The sequence below is a fragment of the Ischnura elegans genome, chromosome 7 (assembly GCF_921293095.1).
Source record: "Ischnura elegans chromosome 7, ioIscEleg1.1, whole genome shotgun sequence".
NCBI lineage: Eukaryota > Metazoa > Arthropoda > Insecta > Odonata > Coenagrionidae > Ischnura > Ischnura elegans.
The window spans coordinates 96,607,762-96,624,919 of record NC_060252.1 but is presented as its reverse complement, the minus strand read 5'-3'; the positions used below and the strand labels follow the sequence as shown (position 1 = coordinate 96,624,919).

General features: G+C 36.1%; 1 protein-coding gene across 1 annotated transcript in view; it reads left to right on the top strand.

The window, feature by feature from the left end:
• The window catches only part of LOC124163048 (serine/threonine-protein phosphatase rdgC), a 473,289-nt gene that overhangs the window by 27,261 nt on the left and 428,870 nt on the right, over positions 1-17,158 (top strand). Inside the window, exon 2 of the mRNA XM_046539832.1 lies at positions 4,484-4,611. Coding sequence (XP_046395788.1) covers positions 4,484-4,611 — 128 coding nt within the window. The remainder of the gene's footprint in view (positions 1-4,483; positions 4,612-17,158) is intronic.

Genomic DNA, 17,158 nt, shown 5'->3' with positions numbered 1-17,158 from the left:
ATCCTCTGCAAAGTCTTAATAATCTGATAATTCCACTGCAATTCGAGAGAAATACCCAAATTACCCATTTATTTCCAAAGTGTATGCGACGACTTCACATTGTAACCCGAAAATGTACCGTAAACGTAAGAATATAATTAAAAAAAAAATGCGAATGGAACAATTTTACAAATATCATGAGTTCAAACAATTACATAAAAAAATCATGAACTCACGAAAATTAAGGCTACATTATATGTCACGAGGATACTTTTTTGACCATCAGGAATGGCGTTAGAGCATAGAGGGCCCGCGATACCGAACAATTTAAGCACGAGGCAGCAAACAGCAAATAATTCTCATTTCGATCCTTCGATAACCCGGCATCTGACTTCCACCACCCAATAACGATCCTTCAAATCGTTAACCCGACATAAAAAAAGAGGAAATTCACGCATGCCTACTAAAGAAGCCATAGCAACAGCTGATTATTTATAAATAGCGAACATTCACTATTTATTATACATTCTTTATGTAAAGAAACATATGTGGCCGACGCTTCGGGAATTTATTTTCCAACTTCAACGATGTACGTTTTCTGATGAGACTGAGTAATATTTTTTTCTGATTAGGAGCTTTCACAACCATTTTATGAAATGGCGCATTTCTAAGCTATGATCATAAATCACTAAAGATACCCATTCCATGGCCACGAGGATAATTTATATGATGACTCCAGCTGAATCATAGCCCTAATACACACCGGAACGTCTGAAAGAAGTCACATTTATTTATTTCTAGCCTTGCGACTTAACCTAGAGATTTAAACTGATATTCCATGAAGATGTCGAGGTAAAATTTCGCACATAATTACGAATAAAATAGAAAAAAAAACAGCCCGAGTAATTAATGAACCATATTTCTGGGATAAATTTGGGTGCGAAACGCAGTGGTGGGAAGAGATAGTATTTCTTTTTGCAATTTTTCACTTCTAGAGAGAGAGCCATAAACTATTTGTGTATTATTAGGTCATGATTCCAATTGTAATATTGAACAACGTCAAAATAACACCGGACTGAAGGGTGAGCGAAACAGGTTTTCCGGAGCACTTACGTTATTTTTTAACCATCACCGCTGGATATTAAACGTAGACTTCCATCACACCTGCTGACAGCCATACAAACAATTTTCAATTTTCTTTTCAATGTACCGAGGCAGGTGATAAAAATTCTATATTTCAGGTCTGGATTCTTTTAGTTCTGCAACGTTGAATGACAAAAATATTAGAACTTCATTGGCCAGGAAAAACACCCAACGTAACGTGAGATATGAAAACATCAAATGTTTCTCACGTCCCCAATTAGTCGTAGCAAACTGCGACACACGAAATAATGTATCAAAATAGCCAAACGCACAGTAAATTTAAATAAAAAATGATAATTTTTGGATGACTCCAGCTAAATTAGAGCCGTAATGCGGTGTCAATTACACACCGTAACGTTGGCCAGAAGTCACATTTATTTATAGTGTGTATACCGTAGGTTGGAGCAAATTTTTTTTAGCCGTTACACTGTATGTTTCGTTTTAACTTTCGACCATTTCGTTATTTATGATCGGAGCACTTCGTGTTTTGCATCATTCTTCTTAGCTTTTTTAGTACTTCCCAAATATGCTATTTATATTGAGATATTATGAGAAAGTAAAAAAAGTTAATAATTCTATTAGAGGTGCTAGTTGCCTTCGTCACGTCGGCGGGAAGAAAGGGACTGGCGAACGGACCAGCCAGCTACCCGTGTCGGTCCCATACAGTTTTTTTTGTTGGTCCTTTCCTCCCCTCCTTTGCTCGCGGCGCAGGTACTTCGCGGGCCCATGCGCCAACTAACGGTATACACACTATACAGACTGTCCCAAGGGCCGTGTGTCATTTTTGTCCTGTAATTGAAGTAAATTTGCATCGAGCAATATTCATGAAAATTGGCATACTTATGGGGAAAGGTGCTAAGTTGTGTTGAGTGCAAGTAAAATTTTACAATTTTGACCTTTTGACCTCATAATGTGGGACCAAACCAAACATTTGAATTTTCCTTATGGGGTTTCAATGTTAAAATAGTCGAGATAGAAAAACGCCTGAATTTCATTGACCAAGATGTCAATTCTTAGGTTTTCGGACACGACAAACCCGAAAATAACACTTTTATTTACGAAAATTCAACCGTTGACCAGTAAGGTCACCGTCAAGGTCATAAGGGTGGCAAAAAGAATAGGATACCAACAAAGGTGACGATCCATAGGTTTTATAGGGTGCCCAAGTCATTGGTATTGTCCAAATACCCGTATTGTTCACTAATTGACCTCCGAGGGTCACAAATGGGGTCAACGGTCATAGACTTAAACGTTGGGCCATCATGACAACCAATGTGTCATACCATAGGTTTTGAAGGGTGCCAAAGTCGGTTAGGCAGTTCATAGAGCCGTATCGTTGATTTTTTGACCTCCGGGGGTCATAATGAGGGTCAAAGGGCGTAGAGCTAAACGTCGGGCCATCATGAGAACCAACGTGTCGAACTATAAACGTGTCGGTTTTAAAGGGTGCCAAAGTCGGTTTTTCGGTTCGTAGATCCATATTGTCGATTTTATTTTCCGGCGAGGGTCATCATGGGGGTCATAATGTATATTTAGCCTTGCGACTTAACCTTGAGATTTAAACTGATATTCCATGAAAATCTCGAGATAAAATTCTGCGATTCAACCCGATGGCTGCTTTGGACATGCGAGTGCAAAGTTCACCCCAGACTAAGCAAAAGGCGGGTGAATTTTCACACATTCAGTGTGCGAGGGCCAGTTTATTTCCCTGCGCGCCTCACAATCAGAGCATTGTTATTTTTTGGTGCCCCAGTGGGATTATTCGGATTTTAAATTCGGGACAATTCCATCAGTACCCCCAAAGATCACAATACTGGTCCTCACTGTAGTCTGTTTACTTAATGTTTGCGGGTGAGCTTTCGTGAGAGTCCGGACACTCTCGGATGACTTCGCTGATAGGGGAGGGGTAGTACCGAGAGAGGGAGGAGGAGCGAACATGATGTTGCAAAATGTACAAAGCCTCCCTACTTTGTCACTGAAAACCTTTTGGGTCATATCTATTCACAGGTATTTTGGCCCCAGCGCCGAGACAATATTCCTACTCATTTGGAAGGCATTGGGGATAATCACTTCACAGAAGCCCATGAAATTGTCAGCTACCGCGCTGAATGAGGCACCGTTGGTGGAAGGCATACTTAGTCACATGCAAGGAGAAGGCGTGAGGTTTGGCAACACTGCTCCACGAGCAGATTTGCGATGTTCACTCGGCAGAGGTCTGAGAGCGACTCACTGAGGCCACGCCTACTGTTTGCTGATTGGCGAAGGCAAAGTCACTTGTCGAGAAATTTTCCCTTCCCTCATCTCCACTTGCTTTGGCCACACCAGCTCACCCGGAGAGATAAAATGAACAGAGTATAATAGGGTTTATTAATAATTCATGGAGTTTTTGGGCCTCTATGAGACATAGGTATCGTATTCTATACTTCCGAATTTTTTCTCAGATTTGAATGAAGTCACAGATTTAGACAAATACGGAAGTCATTTGAAAGTTCAATCAGTAACCGCTTACAATAGTGGCTCATATCTACGACTCAAATCCGCAGGAACCCAGATGATGATACGCTGTATCGAAACCGGTCGCAATATATTTTATTTTGTGAAACAGCTAAGTGTTTTCTTAACCTTTGTGCATCCGCAGGAGCTGTTAATTTTCATCGCAGTATCCTTGTTGCCTCGAGTGATGAATGGCTCATTGAACGATCCATTTTAAGATCCAATATCTCTCCAAATGTGGTATTTATCATTCGGAAATGCAGAATAATGTCCCAATATTTCCTTCACTGCTATTCATTTTCAAGCCTCACAGCCCACTTGAATGGACATTTTGTGTTTTTTTTTGCTTTCTCATCGAAAGGTAGCTTTCGCGATCTCTGTTGAAAAGATTGAGTTTAAGTTCGACGACATGAAGGTTAAATAATAATATTTTTCTAATGTCATGTATTTTAGTGAGAATTAAGGGAGAATATCGTCAATGACTTTAAAAGGAGCATAAGTATGTCGTTTAAAATTATAAAACTTTGCATTTTTATATTTTCCCGATGAAACACATTTTATGAATGAGAAAACTGACTCCGCATTTATCTTACGGAATTTTTCTGTCTGGGTAGTCATGGTGGTCATGATAGAAATCGAGGAATGGACATCTTTTGTAAAAATTTGGCACACACTTAAATGTAACACGGCTAAGGATATTATCTAAGTGAGGAGAAAGACTAAAGAAGTTTTTTCCTCTGTCTTCATGATTTTGTATGAAAATTTTAATCGTTTTATACCGGATTTGGGATGTGTTTTAGCTGTATCTAGTTGAAGGGGAGGGAATCTTCCATCTTTGACAAAATGTGTTCTTCCAATTTATTTGCAGCCATGAAAGCGGCCATTCTGATCCAGCAGTGGTATCGGAGGTATTTGGCGCGCATGGAAGTGAGGCGTCGCTGCACGTGGAATATCTTCCAGAGCATCGAGTACGCCGGCGAACAGGACCAGATGAAGGTAGGAACAAATTCATTTCCTCTCAAACGCTCTACACTTTAACACTAGAACTACCGATGGAGTCATTCTGACTCCTTGAGATTTTAATTTCTCTGCTCTGACTAATATTTTACGAATTTCGGCCTGAAACTCAGTGACTTTTATTCATTTTTGACATATAATAAGACTTTGCGATGAAAATAGTTTTAGAAAAATACAGTACACATTTTTCAAAATTTACCGTTGAGTACCAAAGAGAGGAGGTACCAGCAGTAATAAAAATATTTTTTATTTTATTAAATTATTTCCCCACTTTCTATGTTGCCTACGTAATATTTTTATCATATAAACATGATAATAAAATATTGTGAAAAGTTAATGTTCTCTGTTTTATCTATTTCCTCAGTGATAATCCCATTTAAACAATATAAAATGCAGGAAAAAATAATTTCAATGCAATATCGTCGAACACCGCATTTTTTTAAACTAATTTTTTTTGTTGAAACCACGACTGAAATATTGAAATTATAATCAAAAATGGTAAACTAAAGCAACTTATCAATACATTCAGGTATAAACTGCAAAAAATAATCAATTATAAGGTAGGAGTCAAAATGACTCCATTCGTAGTTCTAGGAGGGGTGTCAAGACCAGTATTCCTAGTGTTAACTGGGTTATCCAAAGGTCCAGCCGACGACGCGACGTGGTTAAAGGGCGACAAAAAGCAAATCCCCCTTACTGAAAATGTCAAAATTAATATTTATATATTTTTTAACTTAACAGATTCGAAAAAAAACGCATTTTAGGCATTCATAGCGGCTACAACATAACGGAAAATAACATAGGAAGATTACATACTTCCATGCCGGGGATATGGGCAGTTTACCCAGGCGGAACTCGAATTCGCGACCTTCAACTCTTTTACAATTGGTTATTTTTATGATTAAAAACTAAGCAGTTCAATTTACAATTTTAATTTACTGCATTTTCAGTTATGGTGTCCATGTAAAAATGCTTTCATTCATTCCTGCCGTAACACTATTTTATGCCTGGTGGTTAATTTCTATTGTTAAAATGGAAAAAAATCGATAGACTATTAAATGAATGATCATGAGAAAATGGTGGTATTGAAAAATGGATGAGAAAATCCAATAGCAGAATTCCTTTTCAAGAAATTTTTTTAAAATTATCAACCAATAACTGAGGTATAAGTTGTAAGTAAGTACAGTAATAATAGTAGCAGAAAGAAAAATGTCTGAATTTAACACTTTTCTTTTAATAGTTAATATTTATAGTTAAAAAATCTAAAATAAAATTTTCTCGCAAAATTCTTTGCTAAGTCGCCTACTAATGGTACAAGGATCATATCCTGGAAATTCGAAGGAACTATCTTTATTGGGCAGTGCGTTGATAAGTCAGTGAATCATTCACTCGAGAAACGTTACTTAATATGTATGAGAGAGAGATGATGAGAGAGTCATGGATGATTAAAGAAAGCTGATTTTTTAAAATGGGTCAATGCAGAATCGACATTCAATGGGTCAGTCGTGTCAAATGAGGAGAGAGGAGGATGATAAGCATCAGGAGGGATAAAATTATTCATCAAAATGCTAGCAATCCCACACTGAATTTTGTTTTGCTCGTGTGACACTGCCTTTGAGCAATTAATTAGAAGGAAAGGCGTGCCAGACAGACTAGAGGAGCATTTTCAAAGTTCGTAAAACTCACTCCATCTGTCAATGATCTATTGAATTAAAAGGGTGTAATTACCTTTGCGATGCCGTTTCCTTGTATTAATGGGACTATTATAATGAGAATAATATCAAAGTTATCCTGTTATTTTGTAGTGATCGAATCTATTTGACCAATCATTTAATTCTAAAATAGAAATTCACCTGATTTGCAAAAGCCTGCGTCACATCTGTTCGAGATATAATTCATCAAATCGTTGGCTCTTGGAATTCTGCTGATGGAGACGATATCTGAGGGATGGAAAAAATTGATGTGTGAGATTATATATGTCGTTTTAGCGATCTTCCTTAACCGAATTTTCAATGCAACATATTCGACAGTGTTCATAATTAAATTGAATAATTAAATGTGCGTATGAATCTAGTTTATGTAGTGGTTAATTGCAAAACTATGAGGTATGCTATTTATTTTAAAAATGCTATAATTTGAGAGTAGCGGTATTTTTAATCGTAAATATGCGTCTGACATCGTCTCTTTCTACTAAAATCAGACATTAGCACATTTACTGTGGTGCCAAATATAGGTTTCAAAGGTAATTGTTAGTAGTTAATTCACAACAACCATCTTTATCTACACTATTGGGTTTCATAAATTGAAATTGTGTAAAGTCTGCTATCGGAACACGGAGAAATATTGCAAATGTGTAAAGCTCACAAAAATACCTAAAAATATAAGTCGTTTATTTTTCTCTCCTGGAAAGTTGCTATTTTTGAGATACGTGTTGTTAGAACTTAGCCATCGATATGTAAATGAGTTTAATTTTCTATATTACCCATCCGAATGAGTTGTCATAGCGTATTAATAAGGGCGACATTTTAAGGTTTAGATTGAGCCTTGAGGGGGCGATCGAAATAAGTGTTAAGTATGCATGAAGATTGGCACAAAGACGTAACCTGGGGTTTTTGAACTGTTCCGTTGAATGGTGAATATTCGCTTTCACTTGCTGAGGGCATTTCCTTCCCAGACCCCCGGCGAAGGTCTATTGCCTTTTCTGATCAATCTGTCAGTTTGGACAAATTTTTCTGACTTTTTTTCCTTATGGATCGTTTTTTTCGGTGAAATAGAATCTAATTCAATGAAATCCTATGAATACCAAACAGCTCTTGGCTTCCAGGCTTTCTGACTGTTACAAGGTGTGGACTAATGGCTGCCACAATGACTTCGGTGCCGTCACCAAGATTCTCCGCGATGTTCAAATTCATCGTTGGCATGGATTGTTTGATCTCAAAATCCCCAAATGTCCCCAAAAAGTAGAGGCGTGGAGGCAGGTGGCAACACTGTAACAGATAGGATATTAACTGTTTCTATTATTTTTCATTGGGTTTTAGACATTTTTAGAGGTGGCCGGTGCTATGAATTTTTGTCGTATCTCGCCTCGTTCACGCAAAACATTCGTGTGAATCAGTCAGTCAGTCAATGGTCGGAAGTGGGTTTTATAGTATAGTGGTATTTATACATTTCATCTTGTCAGCATATGTGCCTGATATCACAAAATTTCCCACCAATAAACGTATTAAATAGCCTGATCCCTTGTTTGGCGAAAATAGTGGTCACCAGCCGGAAGTATATACGATGCTATTAAGTGAAATGTCACTCTCACTCCAAATTATTCTTAGGAATTGGATTTGGATTATCTCATTAATTTCAATTTGGTGTTTCAAGTCCCGGGCAACAGCACTGGTTATTTGGATTAATGTTCGCGATTCAAGAGAAGAGAGTTGAGCAAAGGAATACCAAATTATCAGCTTGAAACGGTGATGAATATTAATGATGCTGTATTTTATTATTTATCCCTTTATGATTACGAGAGCCGAAATACACCGTAAGCCCGACTTTGATGCATTATTTATAATCTCTGCCAGCCACCAATTTGCTGTGCAAATTCGCTCTGATCGTACAAAGTATTTTGAGAAAAGAATCTAATTGATAATCATTTTAAGGGATTAAAAGGTCAAGCTCAGTTCACTGTTATGCGCTGTTCTCCCCTTAAAAAAAGCCTTTAAAATGCTCAATCACTTCCTAACCGAGTTTTTTTCATTCCAGAGATTACTACTTTTATTTAAAAGCAGCCCTTTGAAATAAGCCCTATGATTTTGTTTATCCACCTTGCTGTCTTTGTAGTTGTATGCGTATCAAATCTTGTAAATTAATACCTTGTATGATGTTAGGCAGGATGTGGTGGAAGTTCGAAATATTATTAAAATGAGACATTGCATTATTTCCACTCATATTTTTATTCTTACACAACGCGTTTCGTCGTTATAAACAACACACTTGATAATATTGTTTGTAACGACGAAACGCGTTGTGTAAGAATAAATCTATAAGTGGAAATATTGAAATGTCTCATTTAATAATACCAGTAAATTAACTTGAAATTAGATCTATTTAATTATTTTGGGTCAGTTTGCGGCCTTAGCCGTAAAAATCTGCACACAATCAAATTTGTTTTTGTCGGTCGATGTAATTGTTGTTTTTCGCTTAATTTGAACCTCAGGCAAATGACTTGCTGTCGCTGAAAGAGATACCAATTATCTCGGATCAAATTAAAGTGTTCAACTGTGTGGTGAGTGGTGCTTTGATATTGATAGTCTGGAAGAGTTTCATTGATATCGTTCACTGAAATTATGTTGATACTGTAATGACGCATCGGGAAATAACCGATAAATATTACGATAATCCAATTATGGTGCCCAACTTTCAAGGATAGGTGCATATAATTTCAAAATCAAAATAAATGGTGTATAATGATGTTCTCTACGCTTTTTTATGCGTGAAAGTAATATTACACGACTGCCAATTGATACATCGACTTTATTTACACGAGATTGAATGCTCTCAAATGTTGATCATGCCTTGTTGTTTTGAAATGAAAAGCTGAATGAAACAAGTTTCATATTATTAAACAAATAAAAGATTGTAGCACTATTCCACAAAATTTTTTACTGCGTACAACGAGTTTAGGCGAACTGAGCCATCATCTGGTACAAGACCTTGTCTTATTATATCTTTGTTTTGTATTATTATGTCTAACTTTCACCAATTGCAGCCTGAATCTGTTGAAGTTTCATTTTATAATGGTGTAAAGACGTTTTAGGCATGCAAGAGAAAGTTTTAGTGTGTATTTCTCCTCTTTTTTGCTGGTTAAAATTTTCGCTGCAAGAATTTTTACTAATGTTCAAGTTGAAAAATGTTCATCTCTTTTTCTAGCTTTTCCAACTGATTCGTCGGTAACGGCATTTAGATGCTCAGGAATGGGTAATCGCGTATGAACATGTTATTCAATATAAAATATGTTTAGCCAAGAAAGTAAAGGAATAGTTCGTAAAAATAAATTTTATTTTCATCTTATCTATGACTCGTCTTACAGCTGGATATCTCTCGAAAGGTTTTCCATTTGATAAGGGTGTCTTACCTCAATTACCTTTCAACTACTGAAAATCTCATTCTGTTGATCGCAAGTCAGTTGTGTTCGTGTAAACGATCATTCCTATATACTTGTTAGTAATTCAATGAGACATTATTTAAATACGAAGATGTATTACGCACAATTGACCAAATAATTTCTTCCAAAAAGTTCAGTAGCACCACTGTCCTTATCGTTGAAAATCCAGCTTTTCTCACGTGGTTCCTAGGTTTCGTTGCGGCGACGGATATTTAACATAGTAACGCGTTTTAATTCTTAACGTTACGTTTATGTCATTAAGTTAACGGCTTACCAAAAACGGCTTACCGACTCTTATAAGATAGAGCTATTCGTTTTCTACGAAAATAACTTCTCTCCAATTCATTTTTGATAAATTCCACGACGGGTTTTCGTCATTTTTTTTTTACTAAGAAAGGTGACGTAGAAACACGTGCACGTGTCAAACTTTCAAGATACAGTACATTTAGTCCCAGAAAAAAACAAATTGTGTCTGATGAATTCAATTGATTCGGCTTTTACTTTGTGAAAATCCATGTTGAAATGAAGCGTTACCAGGGTTTCGTGTTGCATGTTGAAATGAAGCGTTACCAGGGTTGTGTATTTTCATTTCAAATTGTGTCTGATTATTTGCTCTTTGTTTTTTTTATCCGTGAAATTTCTATTCCCAATGTAAAATTTTTACTCATTCTACTGAGAGGGTACTTGTCCTCTCACTTTTACACTAAAATTTTATTTTTGACTGGCTTTTCCTTAAGCGGTGACGGTCAAGGATCACGATTAGAGAGCATATGATATTTCGGTGTTCAAATTTCGATCTTCGTAGACATGATCAAGGAATAGCATACAGCAATGTATGCCTTTTCTAAGCAACGTGTTAAATATGAAGTACCTAAAAATATTATTAGTCGTCAGATGTTGTTGAGACCTTCGCCACCTGAAATTGTCAGCGACATCACGCGACGATAAGAATCAAAATCGGAGTCACGCCATAAAATAATACTGAGAGAGACCCAATTTATGTTTGCAGGAGTTTCTTCGAAAACTTGGAGTTACTTCAATTTGTTGCATGACAGAATATAAGCGGAAAATATGTGGCCTTTTACCTGTTTTTCGTGGCAACGATTTTATGCTCAAGAATGTGGTCTCAAACATATTTCATTCAGCCCTCTGTAAAGGCCGTTTTACACGGGGCACGGAATTGCGCAGGTTAGAGCTGCATTAATTTCTAAAATGGCGTGGAATTGCGCGAATGTATGAACGAAATTAGAACAGGGGCTATTTTGCCATCTCGCATCCACGCATTCTCGCATGTGTTCTAGCAAATCACCGCTTTACACGACGCAATTTTGATTGCGCAATTCCGCATACCGCGTAAAACGGCCTTACGAGTGCGGATCAATAATGTCGGCGTGGAATCTTTCTTATATCTTATCTTTCCTTTTGGTATAACGGGGAAAATTAAGTTTTATAGGATTATTGCTCAAGATTCATCTAATGCCACAACCTTACCCCTTTTTATAAATATAATATTAACTCGAGTACATCATCCGGCGTCATTGGGCGTGTTACCGACCGGAAAATACCTACGCACGGTCGAAGCGCTCGTGCACCGATGCGGCCGTCTAAGAAACTATATACGAAAACAAATCGCGTTCTGATCAGGGTTATTCATAATAATTACGGATAAAAACGGTGAATTTGGTATAAGTCACAGTGTTAATATAATTAAACGTTGATTGGATAATAATTGCATCTACAGGATGGTTGGAGGAATTTATTCGATAGCAGGTTGGAGGATGTAATGTGCTGACGAAGGGATTTTCCATTAGGATGAAATAGTACGTTACGATGCACACATATGTAATGCATTACAAAATAGAAATGCTAAAAAATGGCTATATTCACTGCAATTTTCAAACAGTACCTATTTTAATTTATCAGCTGAGGATGGACATAAACTACTGAAATACTATCTAAACATCAAATCTCGAGTGGAAAATTTTGTAGTGAAAATTAGCCCTAATTCCCTGTGAGAGTTAGCCTTTAACCTGCCCCAAATTTTTCCTCTTAATACTTCTAGTACGAATGGATTCTCCTATTTTTCCCTAGCGTTCCGGATGGATGAATTCGATTCTCTCTTCATCTATGCTCGTAAACTTAAACAAGTTTAGAGCATAGATAAAGATAAAGATATTTATTTCACTGCCCCAAAATATTACAACGTATGCATACATTAACAGTGAAATTAGACACCCCTTAAGATAAGTCTTGATTAGGGGTTGCCATTACATACAAATAAGGCAATGCTCGGCAGTACATTTTATAACAATAGTGACTCTTCTATGAGTCCTTCATAGAAACATTTGTCCATGTGCATGTATACAATCTTGAAAACATACAAAATACGATTAGAATACAGTAATAGGAATATTAACATGAAATGAAATTATAATGAAGTTATGTTATATTTTCCTTAGGACTATGAATGCATAATTTTTTACTCTTGCTTTTAATTTAGTACAATTGAATTATTTTTATTCTTCATTTTACTATTCTTCAAAAAACATTGTAATAATCTTTCATGCCTTCATGTATCAGTTGACTGTAATCATATACATTGAGAGCACTGAAGAAGATATTAAAAATATATATCGAAACTTGGGCAAACATTTTGCACGTCATTCTTAGATCTATACTCCGAGTCGCTAATAAACATTGAATTTATCGAAATTTCGATTTATTTTCAAAGTATTTTCTGATATAAAGGAAGATTCGACGAGAGAAAGGTTTGGGTCACCTCTTATGGGCATTGTCGGTTTTTTTATAACCTCTTTTTACTTATTGTGTTTTCCCTCTTTTTTCCGCTCAATTCAAACCATCGCGTTCAGTTATCTGGTCTTTGCTTCACTGTATCGGCCGCTCTTTCCACCCCTTGCACATTCAGTTATTTATTTTTTTCGGTGGAAAAAATTGTCAGAAGAGGAGGGTCGCAGACTGCTTCAATGGATCGATTGTCACACTCGACTGAGCGATTTGACATTTTCTATAGAAAAACTCATTCTATACTCGGGATTGTTTGCGCGTCACGGACGACTTAAACTTTCCCCCTCTCCCCCGTTATCGATCAATTAGCCAATAATGCAGATAGCTGATTGTTCATAGATTCTTTTTTTTCATAGACGTCCTACAAAATAATAAGAATATTGTATTTTGTTTCTTTTCTGTGTGCACGATATAAAAACCCTTAAGTCAAAACAAGATTTCGTAAACGAAGCGTGAATTTTGAAGGCTCGCTCTTGTGTTCTTTTTGAGGCCTGCCTACTCGCCTTTTTATTTGTGAACCCTATTCCATACAAAGTAGCGTAGTTGTATGCAATATGTTTTCTATCTTACTGCTGCCACCACTGGTATGTGTCAGTTACATTCATGATTGCGAAGTTGATATATCTTCCAGTCTTAATTCCTACTTAGCCAGTCATACAAATTTAGTTCTTTCATTTGCTATTCCACTGAATAGAAAATAGTTTACTTACTATATATCCATGTTCTCGTGAATATTTTTATCGTTTTAACAAAAAAGAGTAAGAATGGAAGATAGTTTTACATATCTAAGCATAGTTAACACCAGAAAAACGGGAGTTTCGCTAGACCTAGCAGGACGGTTTGGGGTCATTTGTTCTCAACTTTATAGTTTAATCAAATTTGAAGCCTCATTAATTAAAATTTTTTAAGTGTTGAAATATGTTGTTCGGGAAATTATTTCATTGAATGCGATATTATTTATATAGATATTTTGGGAATAAAAATGCACTATAATTAGTTATAAAATTATTTATTTATCAATGTGCAGAGGTGCAAGGTCCCAAATTTTGTCGCAAAATGCGGTATTTTTACTTCCGTTATGCATGCTGCCCCTGATTCATATTATTATAATTAGCATAATAGTCCACTAACCATTTAAATAAATCAACGGAAACGGTTTCATATTATACGACACATTTTAAAATCACAAATATTTTGCAGCACAATTTCCTCAAATATTTTATTTCCCTGAAAACTACTGGAAATGGAATAAGCAGGCCCTGGGGTTAACTGTCTATATTCTTTCAAGGCTAAAAAGCCAAACATATGCAAAATATGCCTGTCGCTGAGAGCTACGTATCACTATTGAGCTGTAAATTGTTTTCTTGTATTAAAAAATGGATCTCTAGGAATGCGATACGGTATAGTTTTTACCACCTGGTTTTTATGAAAGATACTTTTTACAGAAAAATATTTTTTCAACGTTATTCAAGAAGGCCTGTAAAACCTAGTTTAGCGTCAAAACAGAAGGCTATTCTTAGGAAAGATATCCGTGGAAGATGGTAAAAAATATCACTGGGAGTTAGACTATATGGTGTCTATTTTCTGGCTATCTTACCAACCCCTTGTATCACTGCAATAGTTGCCAGTGACCTTGGGGCGAGGCTTTGAGCGCTGATACGACGTAGGCTACTAGCAGGTAGCTGAGTACCCTGTTAGCAGATAGCGCTTGGCTTATATAAGGATTATTATTACCGTATCAAATGAATGAAACTTACCGAACTTAGGTAATTTTAATGAGTGATTATTAAGAGATGTTTCGATGAGCTCTGTGCCTCATGCATGCATTGCCAATTTCAGGCAATGTACCTAAAACTCCTATCTACTTGTATAGAAACTAGGTCCCTGTGACGTCACGTGGAGTGGAATCGCATGGGCGCCAATCTGGCCTTTTTCAAATGCGGTTAAAATTGACCATTGCCATTCGTTTAAACTGGGATTTGTAAAACCAAATAATTTGCATATTATGAATACACTAATGGTGGGTAAGGAATCGCAATCAATGCCTTTCGTTTTCTTTGATGAAGGAAACTACCCTATTCCTAAATGTACGCCCACAAATATTTTTGCTCCAACCCTGGTTATTTTTATGTTTTTTTCTGAAATTTCGTAGAAAAAATGATACGTAAATAATATTTTTGTTACTTGGAATCAGTGGTAGACACATAACGTAAACACTGACTTGATAGAAATCCACATTTCCTTGGGTTTATGATATTTTTATTTCTGATATTTTTAAAACAGGAAAAATGGTAGCTGTCAAAACTAAACCTACAAAACGTATTATGGTGAACGATTTAATTTCCTAAACTCTCACTCGGTCCACGATTTAACCCGGGTAACCTTGGGTACCACCCTGTGACGTAGGTATCGATTACTCAATCAATCAATCAGTTTATTTGTCATTAAATGATGTAAATCACAATAGACATCGTGAAAAGATACATACAGGCATAACAGGAAATAATAATATGAAACAAAATTGATACAAAAACTATGTATAAGTCAGGTATTACAAATAAATTACCATAATAGTAATTGACCCTTTAATCCCAGACCTCTTCGTCTTAGAATCCTTCGAAATCCCCGGACATGTATTCATTTATTGAATACAGGGGTTTCCTGCACAACTATTTCTGGGCCATTTTTTGAAACTTAGTTTTGTATTTAACTGTCATCGCTGCTGGCAGTATGTTATATGCCCTAATAGCCATGTTTTTATAAATATTTTTTGTCTTTGCAACTAAGCAATGCGTGTAATACCACTTTTAAGAAATTTAAAAAATTCTGGAACTCCTTCTTTTTATCCGAATTACCTAGACCTTGCCGGCCGCTCAGGAGTAATCCGATTGCTGTGACTGTTCATACTTACATATCAACGTTTTTCGTTGATTCAAACCTATTCATTCACCCTGATGACGATGGACGAGTCGTCCACTGAAACGTTCAAGACATAAAAGGAATCAATGCAATGGAAATCGCGTGAAGACGCAAATAATTCGCCGGGAAAGTATTACATAACATTTATTTAATTAAGTGTTTGAAAAATTTTTTGCAAAATTATCAAACTTGAGATGAATGTGAGGGAAGAAAAAAGTTTTAAGAAAATAAAAGAACTTGTGCACGGAGAAACGTTTGTTTGAACCTTTAAATTTATCTGAAAAATTGATTTTTAGGGAAAGTAAAAGGATTCCTTTGTATACCTTCTTAAATACCTTCAAAGTCCTTCATTTTTGGTGAATCGATCACATGTGGCCATGGCGAGGGCAAAAGAAACGCCATGTCGGTTGGATTTATGAAAGAAAGAGCAACCGTTAGCACCTTTGTCGAGGATGCCCTACAGGGGCCGACAATTCAATTTTTCTTCTTTCTTCTTAACCGAAACCTACGCTTAGCTTGAGGCGTTACGAAATGACCGTTGGGTAACCTTTGGTATATGAGTTTGCATTAATTTTGTGGCCATTTTTCCACATTTTTAGAATACCACCAGAAGCAAGAAAATATTTTTTTTTGTTGACGACAAACGATAGGAGGAAATACATGGGTTATTTTTACCATCCGTTCCGGGAAATATACATTTTGTGGGATCCATGCCGACATCACTCCATAGTGAGGCCAAGGTTGGCAGCTGACGGAACTAATACACGTATGCGCCTTCATATATCCTGTCATCGAAATATAACAGTTTCAGGCAGGCAGATATCAACAAGGTCTTCATTCCTAGTTTTATTTCTGGTTAACAATTCTATTCCCATATAATTCTCTCTCAAAAGGTCTTTATTTTAGTAGATTGGACCAGTTGAGTTGAGTTAAACATTTCAAGCGCACAATTTTTGATATTGAAATTAAGTTAGAGAGTGAGAATTGCATTAAATCAGAGAAAATTTTTACATTCTTTACACAAGGTAGCAAATTGATCATGGCTCATTTTATATTTAAAATGTTACTCTTTTTTATTTGATCGCCAGCCTTTACTGGGAAAAACAACTTCTGTATCCGCAAAACTCTTAGGAGATTTTTGAAATAAATTTTAGAATTGAATTACTATCTATCCATTGCTTTTAAATTGAGCTTGGTGCTCCCTAGTGAATGTAGCACCAGAATAGTTCCTATAATTCACTTCTTATAACGTCAACTTAGCTTTTAAGCTTTTGAAAGGCTAAATAATTCAATTTCTAGGCCATACTTATGTATATCTTCTATTAGTACCCCTATTCTTCGTGGAATTAGATGCAATGATTAATACTTCACATTGTATAACTATTGCTAGAATCACGAATTCGATCTTATGTAGTAATAATCCATTGATCAAAGTCTTCATCTAGGATTTTTTCATCTATATAACTTCTATGGAAATTTAGAATCTGGTATATTAGATAATAGTCAAAGCAGCGTGACGTTTACCCGGAGTAAAAAGAAATATTGCAATCAAATCAAAATTTGACTTATTGCCGGCATCCGGCAGTGAACTATTTATTGAAGATATAAAGCTTCAGAAATAAATATTTCCGAAAGACTGAAAGGTTG